The 15,895-nt window shown below is 38.4% G+C and overlaps 1 protein-coding gene across 3 annotated transcripts in view; it reads left to right on the top strand.

The window, feature by feature from the left end:
- Positions 1 to 15,895, top strand: part of LOC109560535 (UDP-glucuronosyltransferase 2C1-like) — a 33,309-nt gene that overhangs the window by 2,789 nt on the left and 14,625 nt on the right. For 2 of the 3 annotated variants that reach the window (XM_070791553.1, XM_019962855.2), the window contains exons 2-5: positions 5,835 to 5,983; positions 7,825 to 7,956; positions 10,276 to 10,363; positions 11,493 to 11,712. In XM_070791553.1, coding sequence (XP_070647654.1) covers positions 5,835 to 5,983; positions 7,825 to 7,956; positions 10,276 to 10,363; positions 11,493 to 11,712 — 589 coding nt within the window. Of the gene's footprint in view, positions 1 to 5,834; positions 5,984 to 7,824; positions 7,957 to 10,275; positions 10,364 to 11,492; positions 11,713 to 11,865; positions 12,923 to 15,895 lie in introns of those variants that run through there. The other variant, XM_019962856.2, reaches the window with a different exon arrangement.

Below are 15,895 nucleotides of genomic sequence, written 5' to 3'. Positions count from 1 at the left end.
TACAGCATCGGACTTTACTTACATCACCAGTCACATCTACACCTGGGCATTATTTTTGCTTTTGCTCCATCTCTTCATTATATCTGGAGTTATTTCTCCACTCTTCTCCAGTAGCATATTGGGCATCTACCGACCTACAGATTTCATCTTTCAGTGTCATATCTTTTTGCCTTTTCATACTGTTTGTGGGGTTCTCAAGGCAAGAATACTGAAGAGATTTGGCATTGTCTTCTCCAGTGTACCAGGTTTTGTCAGAACTTTCCGCCGTGACCCGTTAGTCTTGGGAGGCCCTACAAGGCATGGCTCACAGTTTCACTGAGTTAGACAAGGCTGTGGTCCATGTGATCATTGTGATTAGTTTTCTGTGACTGTGATTTTCATTCTGTCTGCCCTCTGATGAAAAGGATAAGAGGCCTGTGGAAGTTTCCTGATGGGAGAGACTGTCTGTGGGGGAAACTGAATTTTTCCTAATGGGAGGGACCATGTTCAGTGAATCTTTAATCCAATTTTCTGCTGATAGGTGTGGCTGGGTTCCTTCCCTGTTGTTTAGCCTGAGGCAAAACTTTCAACCCTTGCCTCCACCAGAGACTCCTGAACACTCAAAGGCAAGTCTGGCTCAGTCTCCCACGGCCTCCAAAGTCAAATTTCCTGGGGGTTCTCAGTTGGATTTGCTGGATTCCCAGGTTGGAAAATGTGTTCTGGGTCCTAGAACTTTCTTACCAGTGTGAGAATTTCTTTTTCATAATTGTTCTGCAGTTTGTATGTCATGTGCTCAGTGGCTCTATGGTGGGGCTAATGGCGACCTCCTCCATGAGGCTCATGCCACACACTGGGTAATCCAGGTTTGCTGCAGTCAGTCCCTGTTCCCACAGCAAGCCACTGCTGACCCGTACCTGTGCACGAGACACTCAAACAATCAAAGGCAAGTCTGGCTCAGTCTCTGTGGCAGGGACGTCTGGGTCTCGGTGGGCACAAGATTTTGCTTGAGTCCTCCAAATATCTCTGGCAAGTTATGGGGCTTGATTCTAAATACAATTTTTGCCCCTCCTACCGTCTCTCTTGGGCTTCTCCTTTGCCCTTGGAATTGGGATATCTTTTTTCTGGTGGACTCCAACATTCTCCTGTCCATGGTTGTTTAGCAGCTAGTTGCAACTTTGGAGTTCACACAGAAGATGAACACATGACCTTTTGCTCTTTTGTCTTGTTTGTTGATGTCCTTTTCATCATAGGGGACTGGAGGGCAAAAGCAGGAGGTTAAGAGATACCTGGAGTAACAAACGAACTTGGACATGGAGTAAAATGAAGCAGGGAAAAGGCTAACAGAGTTTAGTCAAGAGAAGTAACTGCTCAAGCAAACACCCTCCTCATTAGCACAAGAGAAGACTCTATGCATGGACATAACCAGATGTTCAACACTGGAATCAGATTGGTTATATTCTTTGGAATCAAAGACTGAGAATACAGTCAGCAAAAACAATATCGGGAGCTGACTGTGGCACAGACCATGAACTCCTTATTGCCTAATTCAGACTTTAATTGAAGAAAATAGGGAAAACCTCTAGACCATTCAGGTATGACCTAAGTCAAATCCCATATGATTATACAGTGTAAATGACAAATAGGTTTAAGGAATGAGATCTGATAGAGTGCTTGAAGAATTATGGACAGAGGTTCATGACATTGTACAGGAGGCAGTGATCAAGACTATCCCTAACAAAAAGAAATACAAAAGTCAAAACATCTGAGGAGTCCTAACAATTAGCTGAGAAAAGAAGAGAAGCTAAAGGAAAAAGAGAAAAGGAAAGCTATATCCATCTGAACGCAGAGTTCCAAAGAATAGCAAATAGAGATAAGAAAGCCTTCTTAAGTGACAAATGCAAAGAAATAGAGGAAAAAATTAGAATGGAAAAGACTAGAGATCCCTTCAAGAAAATTAGAGATGCTAAGGGAATATTTCATGCAAAGATGGGCACAATAAAGAACAGAAATGGTATGGACATAACAGAAGAAATTAGGAAGAGGTGGCAAGAATACATGAGAGAACTATACAAAAAAGATCTTCATGACCCAGATAACTATGATGTTGTGATCATTCACAAAGAGCCAGACAACCTGGAGTCCAAAGTTAAGTGGGCCTTAGGAAACATCACTATGAACAAAGCTAGTGGAGGTGATGAAATTCTGGTTGAGCTATTTCAAGTCCGATAAGATGATGCTGTGAAAGTGCTGCACTCAATAAGCCAGCAAATTTGGAAAACTCAGCAGTGACAACAGGACTGCATAAGATCAGGTTTCATTGCAATCCCAAAGAAAAGTAATGCCAAAGAACGTTTAAACTACCGCAAAATTGCACTCATCTCACACACTAGCAAAGTAATGCTGAATATTCTCAAAGCCAGGCTGCAACACTGCATGAACTGAGAAATACCAGATGTTCAAGCTGGATTTAGAAAAGGCCAAGGAACCAGAGATCAATTGCCATCATATGTTGGATCACAGAAAAAGAAAGAGAGTTCCAGAAAAACATCTACTTCTACTTTATTGACTGTGCCAAAGCCTTTGACTGTGTGGATTACAAAATAATGGAAAAATTCTTCAAGAAATAGGAATACCAGACCACCTTACCTAATTCCTGCAAAGCTTGTATGAAGGTCAAAAGCAAGAGTAAGAACTGGACCTGGAACAACAGACTGGTTCCAAATTGGGAAAGATATAAGTCAAGGCTGACGTATATCAGGTATAATCACTTCTTGCTTATTTAACTTATATGCAGAGTACATCATGCAAAATGCCAGGATAGATGAAGCACAAACTGGAATCTAGATTGCCAAGAGAGATACCAATAACCTCAGATATGCAGATGACACCACCATTATGGCAGAAAGTGAAGAGGAACAACAGAGACACTTGATGAAAGTGAAAGAGGAGAGTGAAAAATTGGTTTAACGCAACATTCAAAAAATGAATATCATGGCATCCAGTCCCATCACTTCATAGAAAAAGATGGGGAAGCAATGGAAACAGTGAGAGACTGTTTTCTTGGGCTCCAAAATCACTGCAAATGATGACTGCAGACATGAAATTAAAAGATCCTTACACATTGGAAGAAAAGCTATTACAAACTAGACAGCATATTAAAAAGCAGAGACATTACTTAGGCAACAAAGGTCCATATAGTCAAAGCTATGGTTTGAACCAGTAGTTTTTTTGTTGATGCAACAGTTGGACCATAAAGAAGGCCGAGCACTGAAGAACTGATGCTTTTAAACTGTGGTGTTGGAGAAGCCTCTTGAGAGTCCCTTAGACTGCAAGGAGATCAAACCAGTCAATCCTAAAGGAAATCAATCCTTAATATTCATTGGAAGGATTGATGCTGAAGCTGAAGCACCAAAATTTTGGCCAGTTGATATAAAGAGCCATCTTACTAGAAAAGATCCTGAGGCTGGGCAGGATTTAAGGCAGGAGGAAATGGGGATGACAGAGGATCAGCTGTTTGGATGGAACTACTGTCTCAGTGGACATGAGTTTGAGCAGGCTCCGGGAGATGGTGAAGGATAGGAAAGCCTGAATTGCTGCAGTCCATGGCACTGCAAAATGTAGGACATGAACGAATGATTGAACAACAACAATAACCACACCTACACAGACATATGGTTTGCAAATACTTTTTCTGTTTTCATAGGCTGCCTTCTTGTTTTGTTGATCATTTCTCTTACTGTGAAGTGTGCAGTGGCTGTTATTTGGAATTAGTTCAACTAGTTCATTTTTCCTTATACTTTCAGTTCAGTTCAGTCGCTCAGTCATGTCCGATTCTTTGAAACCCCATGGATAGCAGCTTGCCAGGCTTCCCTGTACATCACCAACTCCCTTAGCCTACTCAAACTCATGTCCATTGAGTCAGTGAGGCCATCCAACCATCTCATTCTCTGTCATCCTCTTCTTCTCCTGCCTTCAGTCTTGCCCAACATCAGGTTCATTTCCAGTGAGTCAGTTCTTCACATCAGGTGGCCGAAGTATTGGAGTTTCAGCTTCAGCATCAGTCCTTCCAATGAATAGTCAGGATTGATTTCCTTTAGAATTGACTTGATTGATCTCCTTGCAGTCCAAGGGACTCTCAAGAGTGTTCTCCAACACCACAGTTCAAAAGTATCGATTCTTCGGTGCTCAGCTTTCTTCACAGTCCAATTCTCACATCCATACATGACCACCGGAAAAACCATAGCCTTGACTAGACAGGCCCTTGTTGGCAAAGTAATGTCTCTGGTTTTGAATATGCTATCTAGGTAGGTCATAACTTTTCTTCCAAGGAGTAAGTGTCTTTTAATTTTTGGCTGCAATGAATATAAATTTATATATAATTATAAATTAATAAATAATTTATAAAATTATTCATTAAAACATGTCATAGTTATGTTCAAATAATTGATGAGAAAATAAGAAAACATTCATTAAAAAAAATTGAGAAACTATTTATAAACCTCTTCAGGGGTAAAGGAATTTTAGGATAAGAGCACTAGGTTAGACACAAAAATGGTCCAAAAAAATCCTATAGGGCAATAAAATCATAATTTGGGAAATGATAATTTCTACCAGACAGAAATATACCAGTTAACAATTAATTTCAATGTATTTTAACTCAAAAGTTAGAGAAAAGTAAAAAAAAAAAAACAAAAAACCATAAAACGTGCACACATTTTCCAAAAGATATGTGCTGAGTATGAAACTGGATATTGTAATCACCAGAGTCAAGGCCCTCATTTGCTGAAATTTGCCTTGATCTCTAATTGCAGATAGATCTTCCTAGGAGAACAAAATCCCTTATATTTTTCTAATAAAAACTTTAGCACACTTAGAACATCAAGGAGAATAGTCACAAAGCCATGAAGTGAGAAACCAGATGGCTATTATTTCCTCCCATCAGTGACACAGAGCACATATTTCAAAAGGACACCAAAACTCTGGGTAAGATTCTCTATAAAATAGAAACTATTTCACCACCAGAGATTATTATGCAGTGCAATATTTTCACCAAAGAGGAGAAAATCTTGTAAAATAGGAAATTTCATTTACTATAGCAAAGGAGACAATCATTTTAAGAATTGCATTAAAAGTATTCAGGATGTAATTAGTTGTGACAACACACTTGAAAATAATAGAAAAAAAGATGGGCAAAACACAAGTTGTTTTTCAACATAATCAGAGGCTTTTGGAGCAATGAGGATGAGATAAATTGGAATTCCAGAGAAGAAGGTGTGACTCTACCATAGAAGGCTAAGAATCGCTACCTAAGTTTCTTGTACTTACAGGAGCACCTGAGTGGGCTCAGACTTAGATCAAGATGAAAGACTCCATTGACAGAGAGAAAGCAACAGGTTTTTGGCTTTGCTCCATACTTAAATCTGTGTCTGAAAGTGAAAATGAAAGTCACTCAGTCCTGTTGGATTCTTTGTGACCCCTTGGACTATACAGTCCATGGAATTCTCCAGACCAGAATACTAGAATGAATACAGAATACAGAATACTATAAGCCTTTCCCTTCTCAAGGGGATGTTCACTACCCAGGGATCGAACCCAGGTCTCCAGCATTTCAGGCAGATTCACTACCAGCTGAGCCACTAAAGAAGCCCATATGTGTTTACTTATTCATAATCTGACTATGTGTACTCTTCAGGGTAAAAGTTTTTCAACTGATTTAACTGATTCAATTGATTTAACCTGGGTTGCATAGGCTCGGTATTGGTCTTTAAGAATTTACTTAGAAAATTAGGTGAAGATATATCTCTCATTTAACATATCAGATTCCTTTCCCTCTCTTATCCTTCATTTTTATTCAGGAAAACCTACCACACTATGTGAGATCATGGGGAAAGCTGACATGTGGTTGTTTCGAAGTTACTGGGATTTTGAATTTCCTCAGCCTTACTTACCTAATACTGAATTTGTCGGAGGACTGCACTGCAAGCCTGCAAAGCCCCTGCCTAAGGTAGTTAAATGTGTTTATTATTGTCCTACATGAATGAAGCGTGAAAGTGTTAGTCACTCAGTTGTATCTGACTCTTTGCGACCCCATGGACTGTAGCCTGCCAAGCTCCTCTGTCCATGGAATTTTCCAGTAAAGAATATGTGAATGGAATTGCCATTCCCTTCTCCAGGGGATCTTCTCAACCCAACTATGAGTATTTATCTCAAAATGATTTCTAGTTTATTGTTAACAGTGTTTGATCCCCAAATGGAGAAAACAGATATAGAATTTAATGGTCATTATTTTCTTAGACTATACACTACAGTAAGAAGGTGAGTAGCCTTTATTTTGGATTATGTATTATTATCTAATGAAGTAGTCCTCAATGTTTTCTTTTCTTGATCAAAGTCCTTTAACTATACATGAAAATGTGTTTTATATAAATTTAAAAGTATTTCCTAGTATCTTACAAATACTATGCTATAACTGAACATGAAGATATCATTCTATCTTTAGTATCATCTCTAAACATAGTGTAATGGTTAACTTTAAGTGTCAACTTGCCTGGCCGGGTACCCGGGTACTTAGACAAACATTTTCCTAGAAGTTATTGAGAGGCTATTTTTAGATGAAATCAATTTTGAAATATGTGGACCTTGATTAAACAAATTACTCTCCATTATGTGAGTAAGCCTCATTCAATTAGTTGAAGATGTGACTAGAACAAAAGTCTGAATTCTGCCGGTAGGCAGCCTTCAGACTTGAACTACAGCAGTGGATCTTCTCTGAGTCTCCAGCCTAATGTGCTGTTCTGCAGATTAAACTTGACAGTCTCCATAACCATGGGCATGAGTGCTAAGTTGCTTCAGCCTTATCTGACTCTTTGAGACCCCATAGACTGCAACCTGCCAGACTTCTCTGTTCATGGGATTCTCCAGGCAAGAATGGAATTGGTTGCCATTTCCTTCTCCAATAACCATGTGAGAAATCCCTTAATATAAATTTGTTCCCTATTCCGTTTCATGCCTCAAAAACACATTTTTTTTTGTCTTACTTAATTGGCTTAGTTTTGCTAGTATTTAAACAGAGGATGAAAAGATTTATTTCAGTATGATTAAATATGTTTGTCTTTATTTTTAATTCAAAGCTATATATTTCTACTATATTCCTATAACCCTCAGAGTATGCGTTATATGTATTTCTGCATTACTTGTCTGGACAGGAGTTACATGGCTACTTCATTCCTAATCGTATATGTGGAAGCTTATATAAAAAAACAAATATAATCAAAATAAAAGAAAATAGAAGTTTAGAAAACATAAAAAAGTAAATATACCAAAATTGTGTCATTGTACTGACCATAATTCAGCAGAAAAAATGAAAACAACCTTATTAGCATCTAAGGCTAAATAAAAACTGCAGCACCAGAACTATTTAACTTAAAGGTAGAAATTTTCTCTGCCAGCTACTGCTGTGTAGACTTGGACAAATTACTTAACCTTATGGAGATAGATTTCCCATCTGTAAATATATACATATCTCATAAAATCACCATATATCTAAGTTAAATGATACATGTAAAGAGTTCAGCAAATGGCGAAAGATAACAGGCTGTCAATAACTTGTAAACACAAACACACATGCACAAAGACACATTCATACCTCAATATGCCTTACCAAATGAGCTTTTAGTAACAATAATTTTTAATTCACCTAATAAGGATTTCAGGTCATCTATTACACACCGAAATCATTAACATATGAAAGTACAGAATTGCTCTAATAATTCAGACACATTGAGAAGAGTGTGACATCTATTATAACTGTAAGCTTTTATATTACAAAGACTGTTTTTTTCACAGGAGTTCGAAGAGTTTGTTCAAAGCTCTGGAAAAGATGGAGTCGTGGTGTTTACTCTGGGGTCAATGATCAAAAACCTCTCAGAAGAAAAGTCTAATATGATCGCATCAGCCCTTGCCCAGATTCCTCAGAAGGTCTTTTTTTTTTTTTTTTTTTTCAGGGACAGCTGTTTTAAAATCCATGAAGTTCACAGTAAAAGTATACTTGTAAAATTTAGGAAAGGGTATTGATATTGTTAGTCTCAACTTAAGTGAGCTCTAAAGAAAATGTATAAATGATAAAAGGGGATATTTGATTGCTATCTTGCTTTAAACCTGGCATTATTAAGGAAATTCTATTGCAGTATTTTCTTTAAATAATAAATGAAAATTAATCATTTGCTACTGTTAAACCATCAGTGAACTTTGTGCATTAGGTTTTAAGGCATCCATGTAACCTAACGCTTTTTCAATTCAGTTCAGTCACTCAGTCGTGTCTGACTCTTTGCGACCCCATGAATCACAGCACGCCAGGCCTCCCTGTCCATCACCAACTCCCAGAGTTCACTCAGACTCATGTCCATCGAGTCAGTGATGCCATCCAGCCATCTCATCCTCAGTCGTCCCCTACTACTCCTGCCCCCAATCCCTCCCAGCATCAGAGTCTTTTCCAATGAGTCAACTCCTCGCATGAGGTGGCCAAAGTACTGGCGTTTCAGCTTTAGCATCTGTCCTTCCAAAGAACTCCCAGGGCTGATCTCCTTCAGAATGGACTGGTTGGATCTCCTTGCAGTCCAAGGGACTTTCAAGAGTCTTCTCCAACACCACAATTCAAAAGCATCAATTCTTCGGCACTCAGCCTTCTTCACAGTCCAACTCTCATATCCATACATGACCACAGGAAAAACCATAGCCTTGACTAGATGGACCTTTGTTGGCAAAGTAATGTCTCTGTTTTTTAATATGCTATCTAGGTTGGTCATAACTTTTCTTCCAAGGAGTAAGCGTCTTTTCATTTCATTTCATTTTTTTTACAATATTTTTTTTTTTTATTAGTATACATATGTTCCCCATCCTGAACCCTCCTCCCTCCCCATACCATCGCGTCTTTTAATTTCATGGCTGCAGTCACCATCTGCAGTGATTTTTGCTGTTCTTATATTTCTTTAAATCTGAAGCATATAAACAAGTAACAACATAACAGAGAATAAAGGAAAAGATATTCAAAATAATAGGCTTAATTCTTAGAATGTCTTGGACTATATTTTCTAGCAATTACTGATTTTGAACATTGTCATAATTGAACCTGGAAATAAGAGCTTAGGTTAAAAATAATCTTAAATAATGATTCTTCTAATAATGCTAAATAATGAATCCTAAAAATAATCCTAAATGAAATCCTAAATAGTGATTCTTCAACATTTAAAACACTAACAATACAGTAAAATATTTAGGAGTGTACTTTACAATGTTCCAGCAAACTATCATTTTTTATTGATACCATTCTGGGTTTTACCTGAGTGACATCTTTTTTCTCAGTTCAGGCGCTCAGTCATGTCCAACTCTTTGCGACCCCATGAGCTGCAGCACGCCAGGCCTCACTGTCCCTCACCAACTCCAATGGGTCCGGAAGATTCCCTGGAGGACAGCATGGTAACCCACTCCAGTAATCTTACCTGGAGAATCCTCATGGACAGAGGAGCCTGGCAGGCTGCAGTCCACGGGGTCGCAAAGAGTCGGACACGACTGTGTGACTGGATGCCATGACGGTTACACAATGTGGATGTTTTTAATGCCGCCAAACTCTAGACTTAGAATACTTGAAAATTATAAATATGATTATGAATATTTTACCATATGAGTGTACATTACTAGTAAGTATGTAAAAAATACTTCAAAAGAGGTAAATAACATCCCTCCCCTTTGCCTCTGAAATCTTTGTCTCAAAAATCCCCTTTACCAGAGTGGTGTAGTAACACCATATGTAGTTCTTTCAGATACAGATTGTCATTTTTCTTCATCTACATCTTTATCATTTTTCTTCATTAGGTTAAGTTAGAATTAACCCGAAGATGAAAGGCTATTGACTAGGATCATTGCAAGCCTTTGAAAACACGGCTGTAGTGTTCATGGTTTAAAAACATTCATCACCTAATCACGTATGGACTCAGTTTACTTGTGCATTACCTGGAAGCATCAAATTTGATTGAAGTGAAGTCACTTAGGCGTGTCTGACTCTTTGCAACCCCATGGACTATAACCTGCCAGGTTCCTCCATCCATGGGATATTCCAGGCAAGGATACTGGAGTGGGTTGCCATTTCCTTCTTCAGGGGATCTTCCCGATCCAGGGATCAAACCCCTGTCTCCAGTACTGTGGGAAGATTCTTTACCATCTGAGTCATCAGGGGTAAGTTAACTTTTTCTGACAGGATGTGATTCTAAAATCTTCTAATAAAGACATTTATCTTAATAGGTTCTGTGGAGATATACAGGAAAGAAACCCAAAACACTAGGAGCCAATACCCGGCTATATAAATGGATTCCACAGAATGATCTTCTTGGTAAGACCAAAGAGAAAAAAAATAAACAGAACTGAATGAGGTATAATCTGAATGATTATTAAATAACAGATATCAACAAATTTGTATTTAAAATAAGAAAAAAAAACGTTAATGTGTTCTTCACATTGCTTCAGGAGTTTTGAAAGAAAGGATTATTCATGACACTTGTTAAAGACTGTAAGGCACATTTATTCAAGACCATCACCATAAGTATAGTTATTAGTGCAATGGACTTTTACAATAAAACAGAGAGACTGGAAACAATTTGTATGCAGCAAGAAAAATGGGGAATTTATCACAAAAGAACATAGTGGAAGTTCATTGGATGGAAAATTGCAGAGCTCAACTGACCAAGTAGAATGCTTGCTAAAATTGGGCAATGCAGAGATAGTGGAGCCACAAAATCAAATTCTAGTTGAGAAAAGTTCAGAGAAACCTGACTAGACCTTGGTGACTCTCCCATTTATGACATAATCTCTCCCTCTTCAGGATCAAATCAGAGAAATTACCTTTAGATGAGGCTTTCGTTAACTTTTGTGTACAGTATTGCAACACACCTAATTCTCTTCACCATTCTCTCACACCTCTCTTCTCTATGGAAAAAAACATGTAGCAAACCATTTCACCTATATTTCATATATAATATAAATGGCTGCATATTAGTGTAAAGTCAAATGCAAATTCTGTTTTCTTAAACAGAGTACACCATGAACTAATGTAGCCTTTCTAGCTTGTTATGCCAACATTTTCATATTGAAACCCTGCACATGTCACCTCCTCTTTCCCATCTACAAAAAGATTGTTTTCTTCAGTCCCTCCATTCTTTTTTGTTGATGTATTCTTCCTGAAACAACTTGTCAAATGGGCAAGTACTCTCCACCATATATTTTGCAGAAAATTTCTTAGTTGTCTGTGGAATGACTTAATTGCTGGAATCACTAATTACACTTAGCATGGACTAATTAACTGCTGCTTTCTTCAGAGCCTATAAGAATTTATATGTGTTCTTATGACACAGAATTATATAGAAAATGTTACCTAATAGAATTTGGTTTATGCAGGTGTCATGATTTTCTGTTTCTGACACTCTTGCAACTTAAAATGATATTTTTTTTCTTTTAATTTTTAGGTCATCCCAAAACCAGAGCTTTTATCACTCACTGTGGAACCAATGGGATCTATGAAGCTATTTACCACGGGGTCCCTATGGTTGGAATTCCTATGTTTGGTGATCAGCATGATAATCTTGCTCGTATGAAAGCCAAAGGGGCAGCTGTCGAAGTAGACTTGCAAAGAATGACAAGTGCAGATCTGCTGAATGCTTTGAAAGCAGTTATTAACAATACTTCGTGAGTAGAGAATATATTCTTAACTAAGAAGCATTTTGTTTTTGAAAGAATAATCAGCTTTATATAATTGGAAATTAACAAATTTTCCATAATTTAGAGTGTGCCTAATATCAAATATTATTTGATAATCAAATATTATCAAATAATATGCAGATGACACCACCCTTATGGCAGAAAGTGAAGAGGAACTATAAAGCCTCTTGATGAAAGTGAAAGTGGAGAGTGAAAAAGTTGACTTAAAGCTCAACATTCAGAAAATGAAGATCATGGCATCTGGTCCCATCACTTCATGGCAAATAGATGGGGAAACAGTGGAAACAGTGTCAGACTTTATTATTTTGGGCTCCAAAATTACTGCAGATGATGACTGCAGCCATGAAATTAAAAGACACTTGAAGGTGAAGGTGAAGGTGAAGTCGCTCAGTTGTGTCCGACTCTTTGCGACCCCGTGGACTATAGCCTACCAGGATTATCCATCCATGGGATTCTCCAGGCAAGAATACTGGAGTGGGTTACCATTTCCCTCTCCAGGGGATATTCCCAACCCAGAGATCGAACCCGGGTCTCCCGCATTGGAGGCAGACGCTTCAACCTCTGAGCCACCAGGGAAGCCCCAAAGACTCTTACTCCTTGGAAAAAAAGTTATGACCAACCTAGATAGCATATTGAAAAGCAGAGACATTACTTTACCAACAAAGGTCTGTCTAGTCAAGGCTATGGTTTTTCCTGTGGTCATGTATGGATGTGAGAGTTGGACTGTGAAGAAGGCTGAGTGCCGAAGAATTGATTCTTTTGAACTGTGGTGTTGGAGAAGACTCTTGAAAGTCCCTTGGACTGCAAGGAGATCCAACCAGTCCATTCTGAAAGAGATCAGCCCTGGGATTTCTTTGGAAGGAATGATGCTAAAGCTGAAACTCCAATACTTTGGTCACCTCATGCGAAGAGATGACTCACTGGAAAAGACTCTCATGCAGGGAGGGATTGGGGGCAGGTGGAGAAGGGGACAACAGAGGATGAGATGGCTGGATGGCATCACTGACTCGATGGACGTGAGTCTGAGTGAACTCTGGGAGTTGGTGATGGACAGAAAGGCCTGGCGTGCTGCGATTCATTGGGTCGCAAAGGGTCAGGCATGACTGAGTGACTGAACTGAACTGAACTGAACTGAATAATCAAATCAATAATTAAAGATTATTTTACACTTCCTAAATTTTGTGAAAGTATTTTGTCACCTACCACTACTGGATGATAGATTATAACCTTGAAGAAATACTACATTTATTTAAAGAAAATAATATATTGTTAAAGATATGAATTGTTAAATTAACAATAATATTTTTTATTTCTTAAAAATTAAAGATATTACCACTATAAAGAATTTAGGGACTACAACAAAATCATAAAAATAAAAATGAAAAACCACTCAGCTTCCTTCATGTCAGTTCAGTTCAGTTCAGTCTCTCAATCATGTCCAACTCTTTGTGACCCCATCGACTGCAGCACACCTGGCTTCCCTGTCCAACATCAACTCTCGGAGCTTGCTCAAACTCATGTCCATTGAGTTGGTGATGCCATCCTCTGTCGTCCCCTTCTCTGCCTGCTTTCAATTTTTCCCAGCATCAGGGTCTTTTCCAATGAGTCAGTTCTTTGCATCCAATACTTTGCAAAGTATTGGAGTTTCAATTTCAGAATCAGTCCTTCCCATGAACATTCAGGACTGATTTCCTTTAGGATGGACTGGTTGGTTCTCCTTGCAGTCCATGCAACTCTCAAGCCTCTTCTCCAACACGACAGTTCAAAAGCATCAATTCTTTGATGCTCAGCTTTCTTTATAGTTCAACTCTCACATCCATACATGACTACTGGAAAAACCATAGCATTGACTAGATAGATCTTTATTGGTAAAGTTATGTCTCTGCTTTTTAATATGTTGTATAGGTAGTCATAGCTTTTCTTTCAAGCAGCAAGAATCTTTTAACTTCATGGCTGCAGTCACCATCTGGGTAGTTATAACCAATACCAGTTTAGAAACTTACTTCTGCTCTTTCCTTGTGTTAATATATAAATAGAAAGAAGACCCCAGCCTCCCTGTTCCCTGACAGAGAGTAACAATTGGACACTATCCATGAGCAAAATCATCTCTGGGATGCTCTAAAGACCATGTAAGAAATTTTAGCAACACAACAGAACAAAAATCTGAGATTAATCACACAAGAACAGAATGATGGCAGTTTTATTTTACCAGCATCATCCCCAAGCCAGCATTACTCATCACCAAGATAGAACTTTCAGCTAGAAAGAGTTCCTTGGCAGAAAAAGAAGAATGGATTGAATGACAAATTTTTAAGGCCTTCTGGAGCATACAAAGCGAAAAACAAATTCTAAATTTGTGTGAAGCCACAAGAGATCTCAATCAGCTAAACCAGTCCCAAGAAATAATGACATTAGAGGCATCCCACTTCTTATTTAAAGCTATACTACAAACTTATAGCAATTTTAAAAAGATGATATTGTCATAAAAATAGACATACAGACCAATGGACAGGATAGAGAGCCCTGATACAAACTGTTTTATGTAAAGTTGAATAATATTTGACAAAAGTGAAGAATACTCAATAGGAAAAGTGTTATCTTTTCAATAAGTAGTACTAGGGAAACTAGATATTTATATCCAGGAGAATAAAATTTGGACCCATATATTACATTGCTTCCCTCAGAGCTCAGTTGGTAAAGATCTGTTTTCAATGCAAGAGACCCAGGTTCAATTCTGGGGTCAGCAAGAGCTCTTGAAAAGGAAATGGCAACCCACTCCAGTATTCTTACCTGGAGAATCCCATCGACAGAGGAGCCTGGCTGGCTACAGTCCATGGTGTCACAAGAGACAGACACGACTTAGTGACTAAACCACCACATTGCATTACTTACACAATTTGACTAGAAATGGACTAAAGACTTAAACATAAGAAGACCTGAAACCATAAAACTCCTATTATAAAACAGGAGGGAAGGTTTCTTTTTTTTAAATATAAATTTATTTATTTTAATTGGAGGTTAATTACTTTACAATATTGTATTGGTTTTGCCATAAGGGTATTGGCACCAAATGTTGGGATATAACACCAACAATACAAGGAACCAATGCAAACCAAAAGGTGGGGCTATATCAAGCTCAAAAGCTTCTACACAGCAAAATAAATGATTTACAAAATGAAAGGCAATGTACAAAATTGGAGCATATTTTGAAAATCACACATCTGATAAGAGACTAATATACAAAAGATATAAGTAACCCATGTTACTCAATAGCAAAAAAATTTTTAAATGAATGTAGTTACTGAATACATATTTGCCTGAAGAAGACATATACATGGACAACAGTTACTTGAAAAGGGGCTTAACACTACTAAGCATCATGAAATGCAAATCAAAATCCCACCTCACATCTATGAGAATTGTTGATGTTGTTCAGTCACTAAGTTTTGTCTGGCACTATGACCCCACTGACTACAGCATGACAAGCTCCTCCATTCTCCACTATGTCCTAGAGTTTGCTCAAATACATGCCCATTGAGGTGGTGATACTATCTAACCATCTCATCCTCTGCCACCCCCTTCTCCTTTTCCCTTCAATCTGCTCCGGCATCAGGTTTTTTGCAGTGAGTCAGTTCTTCACATGAGGTGGCCAAAGTATTGGAGTTTCAGCTTCAGCATCAGTCCTTTCATGAATATTCAGAGTTGATTTCCTTCAGGATTGATTGATTTGATCTCCTTGCTCTCCAAGGGACTCTCAAGAGTCTTCTCCAACACCACAATCAGAAAGCATCAAATCTTTGGTGCTCAGCCTTCTTTATGGTTCAGTGGTAAAGAAACTACATGCCGATGCAGTTGCTACAGGAGATGCAGGTTTGATTCCTGAGTGAGGAGATCCCCTGGAATTGTTCAGTCACTCAGTTGTGTGTGACTCCTTGTGACCCCATGGACTGCAGCATGCCAGGCTTTCCTGTCCATCACCATCTCCCAAGCTCGCTCAAATTCATGTCCATCGAGACAGTGATGCCATCTAAGCATCTAGTCCTCTTCATCCCCTTCTCCTCCTGCCTTCAATCTTTTCCAGCATCAGGGTATTTTCTAATGAGTCAGCACTTCACATCAGGTGGCCAAAATATTGGTGCTTCAGCTTCAG

Source organism: Bos indicus, chromosome 6, assembly GCF_029378745.1.
Source record: "Bos indicus isolate NIAB-ARS_2022 breed Sahiwal x Tharparkar chromosome 6, NIAB-ARS_B.indTharparkar_mat_pri_1.0, whole genome shotgun sequence".
Lineage (NCBI taxonomy): Eukaryota > Metazoa > Chordata > Mammalia > Artiodactyla > Bovidae > Bos > Bos indicus.
Note: the sequence above shows the minus strand (reverse complement) of the source record. Positions and strands in the feature narration are given on the sequence as shown.